This window comes from Carassius gibelio, chromosome B5, assembly GCF_023724105.1.
Source record: "Carassius gibelio isolate Cgi1373 ecotype wild population from Czech Republic chromosome B5, carGib1.2-hapl.c, whole genome shotgun sequence".
NCBI classification, from domain to species: Eukaryota; Metazoa; Chordata; class Actinopteri; order Cypriniformes; family Cyprinidae; genus Carassius; species Carassius gibelio.
Window position 1 is genome coordinate 13,273,439 of NC_068400.1, and position 20,819 is coordinate 13,294,257.

A 20,819-nucleotide genomic window follows, 5' to 3' on the forward strand; every position below is an offset into this window, starting at 1 on the left:
TCACGAAGAAGATAAATGACGTGCTCTCCGGTCGCTTATTTAGTATGTAGTGACGTCAGACGCTGTCACCGGCCAACGAGTTGGCGTTTTTTCAAAGTATGCTTCAGACACGGGTCACGACGAGGTGTTCCCCATAGTGTCCCTTCAGAGGACGCAGTGTCTCGTTCCCTCTCAGGGAACCATGGTTACATTCGTAACCTGAGACGTTTTCTATTGTAATAAAATGCCACTTATTCCAGTGATGCAAAGCTAAATTTTCAGCATCATCACTCCAGTCTTCAAAGTCACATGATCTTGAAATCATACTCAATGCTCATTTGCTGCTTGAGAAACATTTCTGTGTATTCTCAATGTTGAAATCAGTAGTGCTGCCTTATATGTTTGTGGAAACCATGATGATTTAGCAGGATTTGATGAACAAAGTTAATTCAACAGCATTTATTTGAAATAAAAATCATGTAACATTTCTTCACATTCACTTTTGATCATTTTAATGCATCCTCCTGGCTAAATATCCTTGCTATATTTTTGGTCTTTTTGTGCTCTATGAATGAACCGTGATCTACTGCAAACTTTACGTTCCCAATTGACCACTGTCCCGTGATTACACCTGCCCTCTGAATTTTAATTCTGAATCCCACACTTCCTCAAAACAGGCTAAAACAACCAAGTGTTTCCTAATTAAATGTTCCGGTTATGCAAATGATTCATTCAATTTAGGGCTTCATTAAATAATTGACTTCTCTTCAGGGGAACAACTTCCAGACATGCGAGATAATTGAGGGCAGTTCCAGGAGAGCAAAGGGACAGAAAGTAATCCATTCTGCTCTTCATTTCAGTCGCTTTATCAAGGCCAGAGTTTCAGCGTTACTGTAATCTCCCACAGTCTTTCTCATTTCTCATCTCTAAAGGAATTCTGCTGGACTAAATTGGGAATTCAAAATGAAAAACAATTAATATTATCAAGTGCCTGAGCCTGGTTGTAATTTGGTCCTCAATTGACCTTGCGTGTGGCCAAAGCTGGCAGCGATTAATGCCTCCAGGTGTGCGGCTCAGCAAAGCTGCCACAAAGCATGTGAGTAAAGGCTGAGAATACATATTCAAATGTATTCATAACTTATTTACACAGAGTGAGCACATTATAAATGCTAATTCACCCACATGAAACACCGCCTTATTTTTTTGCAGTTGCAGTGAACAACTACTAAATGGTTTTGATGGAAATGTAAAGCTTACTGTATTGTAATGCGACTAAAGTAAATGCATAACAGAAAGTATTATTTACTCGACATGCAAAAGAACATTTCTCAATCCGGCATCTGCGCCAGGATGAATCACACATGGGAGCATTTGAACTTCTACAGGGGCCACGAATCCGCCACTGGCACTGAACTGAACATAACATTTCATCATTTGCAGAAGCAAAACAGAACTACATACAACAGAAGGCAGTGGCTAAAAATGGTAACCCCTCTTTTACAGAGTTCAGTCGAGACAGAAGACTTGTTTTTCTTTTGACTTTTATAAAACCTATTGTTTTAAATCGTTTTTGTATGAACTGCATTCAAAAACAACAAACTAAAAACGTAATAAAAATTTATATGGACTACAGTACATAGGCATAAAAAACTAATAAAATTTCAGATCAAAGTATGAATAACTAAAATAGTATATCAAAGATATATAAAATATATGTATAAAATACTAAAGTAAAATTTATATAGACACTTAAAAAAATAATAAAGATTACAAAAATGCAACACAATTATAGTTTAATGAAATGTCAGATCAAAGTATGAATAATAACTAAAATAGTGTATCAAAGATTCTGAAGTAAAAATGATAAAGACACTTAAAAAGATTACAAAAATTACAAATATGCCACACAATTATAATTGTTTAATTAAAATGAAAGTGGAAAATATAATAATAAAAACAAATTAAAATGTACATAAATAATGAAAAATAATATTGTTAATACTGCAATAAAAATTAAGAAATATATAGACATTTCTTTGACAAAAAATAAATAAATTGAAATGATATTAATATAAAAATTTGTTTTGGTTTATTGTTTTAATAAGCAGAAGCTTCTAGCTATGCAAGTATGATTTCATGCATTGTTGCATTTCAAAATGTGTTGCATTCTCTGCAAGGGATGCTAGAGCAGGTATTCACATAAAAAGTCTTATTTTATCATCACTTTTCTCTTTCAGAGGATCTACTATCAATGGTGAAGCACCAGCAACAGAGGAGAATCACGCTGGTTTAGAGTCATATTTGCAGACGTGCAATCGCCCACTTGAGTTTTGAAGTTTAGGACTGCAGGATTAATGCAAAATGTTGACAGTGCATTGATCAAGCATTTGAATCTCATTTCACAAAATTGCATAAGATTTATTGTAATGAATTGTACTAAATACTGTACATTTGGTAGGCGCTTGATTTAGCTGTATCTCATGGGAACATAATCTCATGATTTATTTACAGATTTATTTATTCTCTTTTAGACTGTTAAACTTTTTTAATTAGGGTTGCAGACATAAGTTTTAAGATTAATTACACATAAAAATTTAACAAAGTTAGTGCATTCACCTAATTTGACATTGCAGCTATTGTTCTTTTATTCTTTTCTGTCTGTTCTGTACAAGCCCCCAATTATCGAGGTGTATTACTTTACAATTGCTAAGCTGTACCAACATAGATTGATCTTTGGGCTACATGGAGATAACAGGTTAATAATGGAGCACGTCTGTTCTTTTGTCTAGGACTCCAGCGGTGGTTGAACGTGAAGAGCTGCAGTGAGAGATTTCAAGAGGAACTCGTAGTTTAGCTGAGTGAGAGGCAATCAATGAGGGCTTGATTACCTGCATAAAACTAGAGGTGTGAGGTGGTAGCATGTGCCTTTGCTTGTGAACCTCTGTGCTCAAGGGCCTGTTAGCAGGATCTGAAAGTAAATATGAGGGACTTGTAAGATTGGAATGAACATTGAATCTGTGTTTTGGCATGCAAATAGGCTTCTTGAGGTACTGCGTTTCTGTATTATGTTCAGAAAGGGATATTAGCATACTACAGGACATTTATTATCTGTGTAGTAAGTAAGGGTTGAATGCAATGCTGTCAGGTTACCTCATGTATCATTTACAAGTGAGAAAATATTACAGTACATAGCGAGTTTATATAGTAGCGCTTTTTCTGCAATAGCGTAATCGGTCGGCAACCTTTTCGGCATGACGTGCCATTGAAAAATTTTCTGGTTAACCACGGTAACCCCCCCCCCCCCCCCGTTTTTAATGCATTCTGTATTTATATGCTTTATAAACATTTTTTCATAATATGACAAAAAAGATATAGGCATATTCGATTTTGATGCAAATAGTTTCCTAAAGAGTTTTTCATAAATCGTTTATTAAACTTTTCTAAAGTTTCTTGAATAAAATATATCCAGTGTGACCGTACTGAACATCACTGTATGTGTGTGTGTGTGTGTGTGTGTGTGATGAGGCCATTGCATTAAAACCATTCATTTTAATCATCATTCTATATTAACGTGCTGCTTTAATTGATGTGCTCACACACCACTCGCCCACAGAGTTCTGAGATCCCATTGTGCAAAAAGTAACATTCAAGCTAATAAACTTGTTGTCAGCGCTGCCACGCGACTTTTATTAATCGATACTGAATTGCTATGTTATATTTCTCAGCAACGAGGGGGGTAAAATATCTGTTTTCTAAGTAACTAAACTCAACTTCATTGTTTGTAGAGAGATAGAGAGACAGATGCAGATGATTTACACATCTCTCTCTCTCTCTCTCTCTCTCTCTCTCTCTCTCTCTCTCTCTCTCTCTCTCTCTCTCTCTCAAAATGGCCATATTTGAGAAAATTTTGCATCACTGCATATAGCTGTCGGTCATTTACCATTTCGAACGTAAAATGTGTCCTTCAAATTTGACTAATTGCAGCTTCATCTTACCTCGCTCTCTTTAACGTTAAACTGACACTTCGCGCTCTGCTTATGCGAACAGTATACCCAGCCTGCTTTGATTTGATTGGCCATCTCATTTCATCTCAATGTCATTTTGACATTGTCGAGTGCTGTTAGACTGCTAAGGCTTTGATCTGAAGTGCCTAGTATGTGCAGCGGTCGCGCGCTTATCCGTAGACTAGGGCAAGTTAATTCTCACACTTTAATAGTATTTATAGCTCCTAACAAGCTGTGTGTCTATGAGAAGTTATTACCTAAAAATTTACGTCTGTATGCTGTTTTACCTATTGCTCGCATACCAGAGATTATCCCTCTGTAGGTCATACTGTAGGTTGCCGACCCCTGGCGTAATGCAAAGCTCTGATGACATATTGTGTGTGAACATGGTTTAAATAGGTACGCAAATACATACATTAAAGGGTTAGTTCGCCAAAAAATGAAAATTATGTCATTAATAACTCACCCATATGCTGTTCCAAACATGTAGTCCAAGGGCTCTCAGTCCCTCCATTGAAGCTGTGTGTACGGTATACTGTCCATGTCCAGAAAGGTAAGAAAAACATAATCAAAGTAGTCCATGTGACATCAGAGGGTCCGTTGGAATTTTTAGAAGCATCGAAAATACATTTTGGTCCAAAAATAGCAAAACCGACGACTTTATTCAGCATTGTCTTCTCTTCCGTGTCTGTGTGAGAGAGAGTTCAAATCAAAGCAGTCTGGATAGCCGGTTCGCGAACGAATCATTCAGTTCACCAAATCGAACTGAATCGTTTTAAACGGTTCGCATCTCTAATACGCATTAATCCACAAATGACTTAAGATGTTAACTTTTTTTTAATGTGGCTGACACTCCCTCTGAGTTCAAACAAAGCAATATCCCGGAGTAATGCATGCACTCAAACAGTACACTGACTGAACTGCTGTGAAGATGAACACCGAACTGAGTCAGATAACGATCAATAGACTGACTCGTTCACAAGTGAAGAACCAGTTGCATCGGTGTTCGGATCACCAGTAGTTCTTTCGGACAGTTCCATTCAATAAACCGGTTGAAGAAAACGGTTCACCAGTTCTTTTGCGCTCGACGTAATGGCGTCATTGGCGATGATTGACCTTGATTCAAGCCTTCGGTTTACCCGCGCCCATAACACTAGCACAGAATCAGTTCAGAATCAATCACCAAAAGAGTCAGTTCAGTTCAGACGCTCTGTGTGTCGGTCTGCTTCACGCTGAATCACACATGCGCAGTATCATCGGCTCCTCGGTTCACGAATCTGACGCGTCTGACAGAAACCGTTCTTGACTCGTGAACGAGTGAATGTTTTGTTTGTTATCTGGCTCGGCTCGGTGTTCATCTTCAGTTCTCTCTTCACAGCAGTTCAGTCAGTGTACTGTTTGAGTAAATGAATTACTCCGGGATATTGGTTTGTTTGAACTTAGAGGGAGTGTCAGCCACATTAAAAAAGTTAACAGCTTAAGTCATTTGTGGATTAATGCGTATTAGAGATGCGAACCGTTTAAAACTATTCAGTTCGATTTGGTGAACTGAATGATTCGTTCGCGAACCGGATATCCAGACTGCTTTGATTTGAATTTTTTCTCACACAGACACGGAAGAGAAGACAATGCTGAATAAAGTCGTTGTTTTTGCTATTTTTGGACCAAAATGTATTTTCAATGCTTCAAAAAATTCCAACTGACCCTCTGATATCACATGGACTACTTTGATGATGTTTTTCTTACCTTTCTGGACATGGACAGTATACCGTACACACAGCTTCAATGGAGGGACTGAGAACTCTCAGACTAAATCTAAAATATCTTAAACTGTGTTCCGAAGATAAAAGGAGGTCTTACATGTTTGGAACAGCATAAGGGTGAGTTATTAATGACATAATTTTCATTTTTGGGCGAACTAACCCTTTAACAGGCAGATGAACTTTTCAAACATGGCCATAGGCTAATTAGCATGTGCCAAATACAAGATATCATAGTGGAAAGCTGTGATATGCAGTTGTGTTGAGTAAGATGCTATGTGCTGTGGTTCAGTCTGACCGATTCCCCATCTAATAGGAAAGTTACACTAAGCAAAGGCTTGTACAACAAGACATGTACACAGACATTTAACATCCTCTCATGACTCTGCGGACTGTGATTTTGTGATCACAGACAGAATGCAGTGCCTGTTAAGAGGGACAGTTTGATAAAGTGTGTTCAGAATTCCCTGTGGTGATCAGTCGTCATGCTTGTGCCTCCATGTGCCAGGGGGGTTGCTTAAGTTGCTTAAAGACAAGCCAAGTTAATTATCGTTGTCAGTCTCTAACCCTGAATATCTCTTAGCCTGCCCCTTCTGAGACACTGCTGAGTTAAACACCAGCCCCGAAGCTACAGACAAGCTAAAAGTACTCTCAGTGTCTATCTCTGTCATATATTTGACCCTAAACTATTTTTATTTCGTAGACTGCCTCGCTAGGAAATGGAAGGAGATCAAAGACTTGATTATTGGAGAGAACCCATGAAATCGTAGCTTGAGGCAGTTAATTGAGCATAATTGAAGAATCCTATTTAGGTACTTATGTATGTTCTCAGGCATGGTTTTATGTTAAAACCAACTTTTGTGTATGTGTTTGTCAAAGTAAAACATGATTCAGATATAAATAAAAAAACTAAATTTTGGGACATAACTGAACCTTCTTTATTTTATTTTTGTTTCCACTTTGCTCAGATGTTCCAGTTCTGTTCCTGTCTCAAGAAAATGATGAGGTGAACGACTCAAGTAAAGAAACTCAAGGACAAATGTGAGAGATAAAAGTCAGCTTGAAGAGATGCATTGCCTAGTCCTGGACTGTCAAGATATGCTACACCAGAGAGGACTGTGCACACAAGCTTTGAGTTGGAAAGTAGGGCATTAAAGGTGTCGGGACATCCTCTCACTGGTCAGCCTGAAAACTGTATCCCATTAATATTTTATTTGCCTTGATATTTTTAGGACAAGTATGGTTACAACTGCTGCAGATGTACATGGTGAGAGTTATGTGACGTGAGATTTTGCTCTTGGCTATGAAACCATAATGCAAAGGACCATAAATGCCCAGAAGGCCATACTCGAAAGCATTCCCTGCCAAAGTTTCATGTTCTTCAGGACTTATGTAGAGAGAGTATCACCAAGGTTGCTCATTGAGTGTTTAAGTGCCTCTTGGGACTAATGGGGCTGAAGCTCAGGATACAACCTGTCCCTCTTTTGCGTATAAAGACACTTGCTTATAAAGACTCTTGATGCCAAAACCAGAACCTACTCTGACAGCATTACCACAAAGACTTACACATAAACCCTCAGTCATGTGACCTGAGGAAAGGACCAGTCACATGCTCTGCTGTCGTCGGCTGGTCTGTTTTATTTTATTTTTGTTACTTCAGCATTTATCATGTTCAGAGTTTGCCAAATGTCAAATATTCCGTGTGCTATATCTGAATTTTTTTTATTTAATTAATTGTTCATTCACATTTGACTTGTGAAAACAGAAAAAAACACAGTCAAATTTTTATTAATATCTATGGTCCATAAACTACTCTTGGATAACATGGTGAGCAAAGAGCCCAACCATTTGCCAACTGTTCACAGCCACAGCAATGGCAACCCCGACAAAACACCCACCACAGTGACTGTGCGCTCAGTGCTCCTCAACCGGAACTCTCCAGATGTTGAAAACAGGCTTAAACGGAGACGAAGTCGCACACAGCAGGTACGCTTTAAAGATTTGGAGGATGATGATGTGTCTAAAGATAAAAATGAGAAGGCGAGGAGTAAGAGCCCAACAGAGGTTCCAAACTGGCAGAAAGAGTTGACAAATGGACCCTCGCTGGTGGGAGCAGTCCGTGGGGACATGGAAAAGACAATTGGAGCAGTGACAGCATTTTTGAAGAGAGCGCCACCGCACCCACTTACTCCTGGGCCTACCAGACGTTGCTGGGTCCCAACGAATCCATGTTCACTCACACTGCCGCTGCCAACTCAGCCATGCAGGAGTACAGCCATCCAAACCTCACCCAGTTTGCAGAAGCCTCCCTCGCTCTCTGCCATGCAGACTCGCAGTCACAGCCTGGGAGGAGCTGGGGATGATGGAGAATCCTCCGATGAGCTGACTGCACAGGTCTGTGTTCCACCTTGTAGATCACAGAATAGCTCTGTCCAACATTGTACCCCTGCTGAGCAATCAAGGTGCCAGAAAACTGAGGACAATCAAACTGCCTCTGCGGGTACATCAACACAATTCCAGCCATGTTCTGCTGTACCACAAAAACAGTCTAGAAGGAGAGCTAAGAGGAAATCTTTAAACAGAGCAGCAAGTGATCCTGGGAAACCTGAGCCTCCTTGTAATTCTCCAACTAAAACTGTGCACAGAAGCCAACAACAGTCTAACCAACACAAGAAGCTTCCATCCAAAGTTGTGGCACACAGAACTTCAGATATTGTGCCTCCGCAACCTTCCCCCACACCCAACACTGTTCATAATATGCCATGTAGTGTCTCTTCCACACAGACTGAATTAAGCAGTGATTCAAAAATCCAAACTGTCCCAGATAACACAACCTCTGAGGTAGACCATGCATCATGTCCATCTCACACTGCACCACCTCCATCAACCACATGTCCCAAAGAAACATCACAATGTTGCCCACCGCAGGCTACTGCAGAGAACATCAGTTTGACCCCCACTGTACCAGAGCCTTTGTGCACTACCACAGCACAAGTCATATCCACTGTCACCACACCCTCAACACGTGGGCAATCATGCATGTCTCCTATTGAGTCTGCAGGACATTGCTGCACACCTAGTATTCAGAATATGGCAAATTGTAAGACTCCCCCAGAACCTGAGTCCCAGTGCATTCCAGATTCACAGACAGATCCCACAACTCCTGCTCAATCCACGCCTTGTTTCCAGACGTTGGTTGAAACTATTCCTTGCTCCAACACAGCTGGGTCCAAGGCAGCGTCCTATTCTCAAGGAGCACCTGCAGTTGCCTCTATGTTCAGTTCCACACAGCCATGCCAGAAGACTCCAACACAACCCATGACATGTAGCAACACGTCAAATCAACCTGTGTACTCTGTGATATCTCCAATACAACCTGTAACTCCAATTCAGTCTGTGCCAAGATGTATGAGTCCTAAACAGAATGAGCCATTGGGTAGGACCCATACCCTTCCTGTACAGACTCCTATATCAGCCACACACACCCCAGCACCTGTTCAGCCTTTATCATCTTGTAAATTTCCAGTGCAGTCTATACCATACTGTGTCAAAGACAAACCTGCAACCTTTGGCTCTCCCTCTCAACATATGGCATCTCATACGATTCCTACACAAAACCTCCCCCACAATTTGATGTCATTTTCTCCCGAGCCTTCCTGTGCCATTACTCCACACACTGCTTCACACTTTAAGGGTCTAGTTGCAGTTGCGGCACATGCCATTCCTGTTGCACAAACTGCTGTACATTGCATTTTGGATCAACAGAGTGTGGCAACCCATGTGACTCCTTCCATGCCAGTTCTGATTTGTAGCCCTTCCACACAACCTGTGCCAGTTAAACTTTCTCTCCAAGCACTGCCACACTGCAATGCTAGTATGCAAAATGCCGTGTCTTGCAGTAATCCCTCTCAAATCGTGCAACACTTTAAGGCACCTACTCAAACAGTATCACACTCCAAATCATTTCCACAAAACATGTCACCTGTTCTCTGTCCACGCGAGGCATTGATGTACGCTAGTAAACCCCAGGAAACTGTGCTTCCATCTGCTAATTTCAGGCATTCTTTACCTCCTTACGCCTGCCCTCCACAGACTACTCTGCTGTACTCTAATGCTGGGGTGAGCCCCTCCCCTCCTCAGGCCTTCTGCTGCACTCAGGACAGACGAGACAGGAGAGAGTTCATGCTTCCTCCCCCCCCACCTCCTCCTCCTCCGTACACCCCCCGGAAAGAGGGCTCCTCTACTCCTGGACAGCACAGTAAGCCTCCTGTCCCTAAAGCTGAGAGCAACAATGCCGGAAAGGACAGAGTGAAAACTGGGGTAGTGAAGCCAAATACTGAAGCAGGAACTCACCATCAGGTGGGTGAAACCCCACCTCCTATCCCTCCTAAAACTAAGGCAAGAGCTACAGTGAGGCCCACCTGTTTAAGCAGCCGACGGGCGATCCTCGGTCCAGAATCCCAGGCCAGTGCAAACCACTTGCCTCCTGCCGGGGGGACAAACCCCCAGGCCCCCCTTGGACCAGCGGAAGGCCAAACAGACACTCTGCGGCAGGTGCAGGAGCTACTGGGGGGACTTATGTCTGGGGCTAAGTGTAAGCTGGACCTGGCAAAGGCAAAAGAGAAACTGTTTGGCCCAAACGGCCCTCTGTACGACATTGGGGCTCTGCAGTCTCAGCTGCACAGCCTGGAAGGGGTGTTGGAGACCAGCCAGAACACCATCAAGGTTTTATTGGATGTCATTCAGGATCTGGAGAAGAAGGAGGCAGAGCGAGATGGGTGAGTAAGCGAGTGAGTCAAGGAATAACATGGTAAGAAGAGAAACTGTGAATTTCAAAGCATATTTTTGTTGGTAAACTCAAATGGGTAACAGAATTGATTCTCTTCTTTTTTGTGGTTGGTACAGAGGAAATTAGTGAGACATAAACAGCAGGAAATTGTTCCAACTCTCTGCTTTTGCCTATAATCCTATGCTGATTGTCATTAACATGTTCCAGCAGTGATAGCGTTGATGCTTTTTAAACCTTCCTCCCATCTGTCCACTCATCAAGTTCATCACTGAGGGATATGATTGTTTTCATAAAAAAGGCATCGCAGCATGTCTTCTTGCTGAGAGACTTTTCAGATTTCTGTAGACTTGAGAATGTGCCAACACATTTTACTTTTTGAAAAGTCTCAAGTAGGATGTGTGAAGACACATTCAATGATTCAAAGTGTTTGCCATATTCTGTGCAATGCTGCTTTGAGAGACATCAGAGGGTATTACTTTGTATTCACAAAATAAAAACGTTCAATGAATTTAAATTTATAAAGCATTGTCTGTCAACAATTCATTTAAGCATTTTCAAGATTTTACTTTTTATTATTTTTATTCTAGTCCTCTCATACAAACATTTCTGTGGTCTGATACGTTGCACAGTTGGGGCAGATGACTGCAGATGATTCGAGTTCAAATCCTGCTCAGTCTTTCTCATTTTCATTAATACTAGTGGCCTTAGATTAAATTTGTACAACAAAAATACAAATAAAACTGTAGCAGCTGTTAAAATAAGTGATATATTTAAAATACATTTATTTCATACCAAATATAGTTCAAATTCATGAATATATTTACTGACATACCACTCAAGACTTACTGACGTACAAGTTATAATTAAACTTTATTTGCAGTACTATTTGTGCAGTGTATTTATTTTTCATTATATGGTCTAAAACAGAATATTGCAAACACTATTAATTTTCGCTGTCTGGTGCCACATTATATTGCTACATAATACTATTACATAGTTTTTTTTTCAAGTTTTTCAACATGAATTTATGTACTTAAAGGCACAATATGTAAATTGTTTTAATTTTTATTATTAGAATATCCAAAAACTACTAGAACAGCTATATATTTAGCTGACTTTTGTACTTACATTATCCCAAATGTTTTGAAGAATGTTTAAATACAGAGAAATAATCAGTTTTTACAAGTGGCATGAGCTGTGTCCATAGAGTCATTGTGTCACCTGCCAATGACATTATACACCCTTGATTTCTGGTTTTGTTTTGTAGAAAACATGGAAACTTTAGATGCTTTAATATGTTCTGCGTTTTATTAGACAGGTGACAACTGCATTATAACAGAACTTTCAAACATATATAGTATGATAAACGGCGCTGCTTTACTCCACATACGCATGACCAGAAGGAGCGGAAGCGGTCGACTGTGGCAAAATAAAAGCTCCGCTGCATTCGAGCCATGTATCACACTCATTCAGCAGCCTCATCTCGCTTTGACAGCTTTCAGCCTCACCATGCATCATGCTACGACGTTAATAAATCATCAGCTTATCCATGAACATGATTTCTGCCCGAGTCCCATCGGATTGCATTGGCTGTGGGGATAAAGATGACAACTCCCATGATTCTACACTCAGTCACAGCGTCATCAAACTACGCAGTTATTTCTTTGTTTGTTTTGAATACGCGCCCTCTAGTGGCAAAAACTTACATATTGTGCCTTTAAATTCCTAAAGAAAATGGATCAAGTAAATTAGCATTTTACACATTTAAATATATTATGTTTGTTGCATTAATTAGTTTGAATTAACTTAATCAAACAAGCCATAAAAATACACTTCTGTGTGTGCCAAAGCTTTCATCATCTACAACATAATTTTAAGAGTTTAATTGGTAATATGTTTAGTATGCATGTGTGAATCTGTCACGTTATTGCAAAATTTATCAAAACAAAATCCGTAGCCTCATTATCAGCCATCAGCTGTTCACGGGCCATGACCTATGTAAAAATGTTCAGCTGTGTTGTGCCCTGTCAGACACTGCTTAAACACAACAAAAAACATATTTTTATTTCTTGAATAAGAAATGAACACCATTATGGTATGATGGCATAATGATTATCATAAAGGCTTGATGATTAAGAATTTTTGATATCATGTGTCTGTAATGAGGTAGGGTTACTCGCTGATGGGGATATTTTCTGAAAGGAAAGTGCCACCAATTTCATTCATCTACAGCAAAAATTCAATTTCCAAGATAAAAAGCAATAGGCTTAACGCTTTTAAAAATTCATGTCTGTGGCATACTAATGATGGACCAACTGTGCACTCCGATCTCAGATAGTGGCTCTGTTCTTTTTGGCACATCTTTGTTCTGTATTTGATTCTTATATAAGCTGCTGTTTTATAAGCTATTTGTTTTCAAGTATGTGGAAAAAGTATATGCATAGGGTGTTTTTTTTGTATGTAAAATTTATTTTCTCTCTCTCTCTCTTTTTTTTCATATTACAAATCTTTTATCGGCTGTTTTTTGTTTCCAGAGCTAACTGAAGTGAAATTACATCCCGTCAGGCAGAAACATGTAATTTTTCCATTCTTTTTTCAAATATGATTTAAAATGCATTTCATTTCAAAGCATTGACATTTGCCACTGTAATGGCTAAGCTGGATTGCAGGCTACTGCAGAAGCTACTGACAGCCCAGAAGTCACTGCACAGTAGTTTGATTGGAATTATTTTGATGCTATTAAATGTCTTGATGGAGCAATTCATCCGGGCTAATGCACCGGTTTGTTTTGTGGTTTGTTTGCTGAAGCACATTTTTTTAGACATAATCCTGCATCAACATTCATTGAATAATATTATTTTCAAACAATCATAATCCAAACCCTACACCACCCATACAACCAGAAAGCTTTGATTGGTTAAGAATTTTGTTACACAAGCAACAAAGGCAATTGATCCAGGAATGATACATGCTTGTGAAAAAGTCAGCTTGAAATCAAAATACACTTTCTTTTATTTTCTTAATGCATAATTCTTGTCTTATTGTAAGCGATTAGCTTGTGCACATTAATACAAACTAAAAAAAATAAAAAATTCAGTAACTTTGTTAACTTACTCTGCCTTTGAAACAACTTTCCTTTTCAACTGATGTCACCAAGCTCTCTTATTTTTCATCCCCTTCCCTCCATCTGCATGTCTCCATTCTGGTATTTATTGCCATTTCACAATCTGATTGATTCCTAATTCATAAAATCAAGTCTTGTTATACATGTATTTTTATTTATTTATTTTTTTTTTTTAAATGTCCTAAATTGTAGTAAATGAATGACAGTGAATATGAGAACTCAGAACTAGAACAACACCGCTGAAGTCAGTCAGCGGACTCTGCCCCGGTTCAGACATGCCTCGCTTAAGAGAAGGCTTCCAGAAGACACTATGGCCTACATCAGGGCATTTTCTTGCTTTTATGAGGGTATTTACAGAATGCAGAAGTGGGACAGTGCTCAGGAGATAAGACAGCTCTGTGTACAGCAGAGGGAATCTCTGTTTTTTCTTGAACGACCGTGCAAAACACAAAAACACAGGCAGAGATCAAAACTGCAAAGCATGCATAAACAAAAAAAGCTCACACAAGACTTCAATGCTTAGTTTCCTCATTTACGTGTTGTTCCTAACCTGCATGTCTTTGTTTAGCATGAAAAGTGATGCACCAATTACAATGTGTCGTATTTTCACCTTTAATTTAGTTTCAATGCATAATGGTTTTTATATGACTTCTGAAGACAGAAAGTCTTTATTAAAAACAAGAACTTAATTAAATAGCAATTTTTTATTTAATGTTGACTTATTTATCTTTTCATGTTTATGTAAGCTATGGAAATGCTCTGAATATATACTGTAACTGCAGCTAGTCCATCACTACAAAATGTCAGTGAAATCGATTCAACAGTTTTGATTAGATGTGCATCTTATTTTAGTTTCTGTGACTAAACAAATAGCATGAGTATTTTTAGTGAAGCAGGACTTCATAAACCCAGGTTAAAAGCACTGCTAACCCCCTTCAGAATAAAAAGCATGAAACCTGACTCAACTTCAACAGAGTTTCAAAAGAACATAAATCCAGCATTTATCATAGTGGGAAAAGCCTTAGAAAGTAATGATTTTAAGTGAGGATCATTTGAGGCAGTTTGCTTCATATGGCCTATAATGCACACAAGGTTGTTTGTTGTAGCTGATGAAGGCCTGAGAATTACCACTTTCTTGTTCCTTTGAGAATGTTCAAACACTGGTGTGCGAAATTAGCTCATAATTGCTGTGTAGCATTACTCGCTGCTTTGTTTGTGGCTCCTATTAGTGTAATAACATATAGAGAATGGACTTAGAAAAGGTAGAACGAAAGGCAATATTCTGTGACCAAACACAGTTCAGTTTAGACCCTGAAAGGAACACTTCACTTAAAAAAAAAAAAGGTTCATTTTCCAACTCCCCTAGAGTTACCCTTACCAAAAAGTAGTATACTTCAAGTTTACCGACAGTTTACTAACTTAATACTTTGTACACTTTGAAGTATAGTCTCAGTAAACTACTAGTTTAGTAGTTTTATACTGCAAGTATACTCATAAGTTTTATTTAAGTGAACTTTACATCATAGTTTAAGTATACTACTATGTCCCTATTTAGGTTTTAATTTGTAAAAATTTTCTTATATGAATATCTGAACATCCAAAACATCCAAAGAAAGAACAGAAAAACATTTTATTCTATATTCATGTATTCTTTTTTAAAAACACTTTATTGTGGGTAAGTTTCATAAAAAATAACAAAATAACATTTTGAACAAAAAGCTGAAAAAAGACCTATGAATTGGATTCAGAATGATAATCAAAATGTATATGGATTCGATCAACACCCCAAAGCTTGACTTAATTATAAACTCTTCATCGGTTGACATTTTATTCAAAAGCGTTACAGTTTTGATGCTGTTTTATGTCAGATTATCATGTTACTAGATTACATGTGCTAGTATCTGGTTTTTCTCTTTTATTCTTCACTTGTGTTTTTTGGAGGGGAAATTCTGTGCAGACGATGTGTACTAGCGCTCTCTACTGTATAATAATGAAAACACAAATTCTAGGAGTATAGCCTAAATATATTTAGAATTTTTGTAAGTACTGTATAAGTCAAGTATACTTAAATATAATTTTAAGTATATTTCTGAGAAGTATATAAAAAGTGAAGTAAAAGCATACTTTCCTATTTATAGGGGTTGTGTTGGTGCAGATAAGACACACGCTTTTGGTGTGAGAGACCCGGATTCGAATCCACTGTAAGACACCAATGTGTCCCTGAGCAAGACACTTAACCCCTAGTTGCTCCAGAGATGTGCGACCACTGTATATAGCAATTGTAAGTTGCTTTGGATAAAAGCGTCAGCTAAATTTATAAAGGTTTCTCAAAATGTTATAGTTTAAAAAAAGTATACTAATAGCAAAATTGAATAAAGTTCTTTTTTGTAAAGGTAAACAGTTGAGTTTTACCATTTTTTAATACATTCAGCTGATTTTTGGGTCTGGCGGTAGCACTTTTAGCTTAGCATAGCATAGATCATTGAATCTGATTAGACTGTTATCATCTCGCTCCAAAATGACCAAAGAGTTTCTATATTTTTCCTATTTTAAACTTTGACCCTTTTGTAGTTACATTGTGTACCAAGACCAACGGAAAATGAAAAGTTGTGATTTTCTAGGCTGATATGGCTAGAAACTATACTCTCATTTGGGTGTAATAATCAAGGAACTTTACTGCCGTACCATGGGTATGAGACATTACGCAGCGCCTGAAAATAGTCTCATGAAAATAGTTCAACAGGCTTTTGAGGAACATTTATTTGTTCATCTCTCGAACATCATTGTATTGTATTGCATTATACAGGTATGTACGTTCAGAAACTACAGAGCTTTAAAACCAAGCATTTATATTATCTTACTTTATATTGGGAGATATAGGGCCCTATTTTAACGATCTAAACACAAAGTGTAAAGCGCACGGTGCAGGTGCACTCAGGGCGTGTCAAAATCCACTTTTGGTATTTTAACGATGGTAAAACGGTCCGTGTGCCGGGGCGCAGTTTTGGAATGGGTTGTCCATATTCTCTTAATAAGTAATGGACGGAACATTCAATAAACCAATCAGAGTGTCATCTCCCATTCCCTTTAAGAGCGAGATGCACTCGTGCCATGGCGGATTGCTATTTACATGGCGGAATTTGTGGGCAGAAAAGCTGAACGCTTCTCAAGCGAAGAAACTGATCTGCTTGTGCGTGAAGTTAAAGCGCGCGAGCAGATCATCTACGGGACAATCAGGAATAGACCACATCTTCACGAGGCGAAGAAGGCGTGGGATGAAGTAAAATTTCATTCATCATTATAAGTAGTAATAAATTCAAATGAGGTGGCACTGGATGGGAAAATGGGAACGGCGCTGTACTGAAACTAGCAAACACTTGCGTTGCATTGCACCTGGTGTATGATAGGGCCCATAGAGTGACAATTTATATTTATATTCATTATATTAGTAATCTGCTATACAGTTAAAGATGATTTCATTGTTTTACATTACAATATATCAGAATTTCATGATAGGCTTTTTGGCCATAGAAATATTAGCATCTGCACCAAATAGCACATTTTTCTTAGTTTGGGTCTATGATAAAAACAATTAAGGCGCTTTTACTTCATGTTCTCTCTTTCTAATACTATATGAGCCATAAAATTAGTTAAATATGAAGTTCCACAAAAAACATATGTGCAAAAACAATCTAAAAATGTAATAAACTTCATTTCGGGGGAAAAAAATCTGGCTATTACTTGATGTTTCAGGTTTGAAATGTTTATTGCTGATATTATGGTTTACATTTTCAGACTTTCATAGTACTCTTTGCCATGGATCGTCATTCTAGTTTAATGTCATGTTTAGCAGTTCCACATTTTTCATGCATTCTACCTTTAAATTAGTCATCAGAAAGAGGAGTCATGCAGTTGCAAAGTCATAAAATATGTACAATTCACTTCACCATCATTGAATGTTTTTTTTTTACGGAGCGTTTCTTTCTTGTTTTTACATCCTACACATTTGGGGCTTTTGCCTTTGTGGAGGCTAATTGGAGAAGGCCTTGACCATAAGGCCTCGTCCAGGACCAGTTTCCTCAACCCCAGTCCTATTGGAATCAAGAGGAGGAAACCGATCCGGGATCAGAAGATCCAGGTTTATTTTACATCAACACAGATGGTGGTGGGTGAGGAGGCTGGTGTGTGGCTCATTCGATCCACGTCAGAGCCCAGAGAACACAAACAAGGCCGTGGATAAGCTGGGCTCCTGATACCTCTAAGCTCGGAGAATGGAGAATGGTCTTAGAAAAGCCATCGGAGCTCTGGAGCAGCCAACTCAACAGATTGGATAATCAGACGCCACTGCTGTCAGATGTATTCGAGCACAAATGTGAGGTTTAATGGATAATGTTGTTTGGGTAACGCAATTGGCCCATCAGGAAATGTGGTCAGCGTTGTGGACGCGTGTGATGCTTTTACAGTAGACATACATTGGAGTAAAATGTGTCGAGACCGCATCGATTTAAGATATTCCTGAATAGAATGTTTTAGTCTGTCTTTCTAACTATCGTTCTTCACTCTTTCTTTCCTTCCTTCTTTTCTATCTTCTATCCATCAGTCTCCTTTCTTTCTTTCTTTCTTTCTTTCTTTCTTTCTTTCTTTCTTTCTTTCTTTCTTTCTTTCTTTCTTTCTTTCTCTTTTAACTATAGCATTTTTTTAGTTGGCCACGTAAAACTGCACATATGAGTTTATTGTTATTTTTTGTGTTTATTTTGTTTCTTTTTGTATATTCCTTAACAAAAAATTTTAGAAAAATGTTAACAAAATTTGGATGATTTTACATTATAACACACACACACACACACACACACACACACACACACCGAGAGCAAGATAAAGAAAGAATTTTCATTTAAGAAAACTTTAACTTCTTTGTACAGACAGTCACATTTTTTATTGACGCTCTTTGGAAAATCTCAAATCATAGTGGAGAACAAAATCATCATATATTATGTCAGTTATGCATATCAATTTAATTCATTTACATTATGCTGCTAAAATTATTTGTAATTGATGAGTCTGCATTGAATTTGAACGCAAAAATTAACGCATTTTCACTTGAGGTCTCAGACTTTTGACCTTCATTGTATTTGAATTGTACTTGTATTTGAGATTAGACCTGATCGTGTTCCGGAAGTAGTGGGGTGAATTTTACATATGTTATATATATTTTTAGCACTTAACTTTGTTTGTTTTCTCATCGAAAATCTTTTGTGCATTCCAATAGCTCACTCTGTGAGTGTTTTTGTTGAGAGTGATAAACAGCCCTGCATTTGACACTCTCCCTCCTACCTGCTAAACATGACTCAGTGTGCTGGAATCTAGATCTCAGCAAGTTAACATGCCAAACTCACACCTGCACATTAGGAGGCTCTCGCTCTTTCTCTCTCCACGCTTGCACAGATGTGTATTTTAATGGCTGCTTAACCAGCGTACAGTCCCCCCCACTGACAAACCAGTTTGTGTATCTATCATCCATCCATCCATCCATCTTCAATTATTCCTTGTTTTTATCGTCACTCTTTCTATCTTCGTTCTTCCCCATTCCATCATTTTTTTCTCTTTCTGTATCATTTTTTTTTATTATTGTTTATTGGCCATGAAATATTGAACCTACAAGCAATTATGGATTAAATATTAGTGTAACGATGAATGACTCGACTTGGGATCCATTTGCCAGCTTTTATTAGAACACTCGTAGTCGTACAGGCGAAGGGTCAGGATCAGCAAACACAGTGTAACAGGAATATCAGAATCGTAGTCAAAACCAAGCAGTGGGTCGGGGTAACAAGCAAGTATCACAGTCTGTATAACAATCAGGGTTCAAAGGTAGGCAGCAAAGGTTCACAGATCGATAAACAACAAAGGTAGGCAACTGGGAAAACAAGACAGGGTAAAACGCTCAGAAAAGTTAGCCGTGGCAGTAACAAGACCTCGCAATGAGGTGATGCAAAGGTCTGGCTTATATGGCAGTCTCTGATAGGGAACACCTGGCCGGTTGATCAGTCCAAGGTACGGGGCTATTGGGTAATGTAGTCAGTATCAGTGTACGTGAGTGTTTGGATGCCTGTAAGTGTCAGTATTCGGGTGATGGTGCCCTCTGCTGGCCACTGGAGGGACTCACGGGGTTCGTATCCGTGACAGAGCCCCCTCCCTGCGAACGCCTCCTGGCGTGAGGTGGAGGACGACGTCGGGGTCTACCTCGAGGTCGAGGGGCCGGTTTCTCTGGATGTTCTCTATGAAAATCTGTGGTTAAGTTGGGGTCAAGAATGTCCTCGGCATTGACCCAGGAACGTTCCTCTGGACCGTACCCCTCCCAGTCAACCAAGTATTGGAGGACTCGTCCCCGACGTCTCGAATCAAGCAGCTCTCGCACCTGATAGGTCTCCTCGCTCTCCACCTGAACCGGTTGGGGACTCTGCTCACGGGACCTCCCCTCGCCCTCCTCCTCAGGGGCAGCAGCGGGCTTGAGCAATGACATGTGGAAAGTGGGAGAAATACGATATGTGTTAGGCAAAGCAAGGCGGAATGAAACAGGTGTGATTTGTTGTGTGATTTTGAATGGAACCACGTACCTTGGACTTAACTTTCGGCATGGCAATTTCATCCGAAGGTCTCTGGAAGACAGCCAGACCCATTGACCAGGTTGGAAAGTGTGTCCAGGGCGTCGACGACGGTCGGCCTGTTCCTTCAGGCGCCGTACAGCTTGTTGTAGGTGTATGTGGGCTTGATTCCATGTGTCCTTGCTTCGTTGAAGCCAATCAGTTACAGCGGGAACATTGGTGGGTTCACCTGACCAGGGAAACATGGGTGGTTGGTACCCTAGAATGCATTTGAAGGGGGTGATCCCAGTGGAAGGCTTGATCAGGGAGTTCTGTGCATATTCGGCCCATGGGAGAAAACGAGACCAGTCTTCTTGATGGGAGCTGCAGTAGGAGCGGAGGAACCGAGTGAGCTCCTGGTTGAGGCGTTCCACTTGACCGTTGGCCTCGGGGTGATAACCAGACGTGAGACTTACGTTGACCCCTAGAGCTTGAAAGAAATCCTTCCATAAACGAGAGGTGAATTGAGGGCCTCTATCCGAAATGATGTCGTCAGGTATGCCGTAAAACCTAAACACC

The 20,819-nt window shown here is 39.4% G+C and overlaps 1 protein-coding gene across 4 annotated transcripts in view; it reads left to right on the forward strand.

The window, feature by feature from the left end:
* LOC127958917 (mucin-6) overlaps positions 1-20,819 on the forward strand; it is a 100,917-nt gene that overhangs the window by 19,534 nt on the left and 60,564 nt on the right. For 2 of the 4 annotated variants that reach the window (XM_052557969.1, XM_052557971.1), the window contains exons 2-3: positions 6,447-6,555; positions 6,712-10,521. In XM_052557969.1, coding sequence (XP_052413929.1) covers positions 7,541-10,521 — 2,981 coding nt within the window. In that variant the 5' untranslated portion in view covers positions 6,447-6,555; positions 6,712-7,540. The remainder of the gene's footprint in view (positions 1-6,446; positions 6,556-6,711; positions 10,522-20,819) is intronic. The other 2 variants (XM_052557968.1, XM_052557970.1) reach the window with 1 other exon arrangement.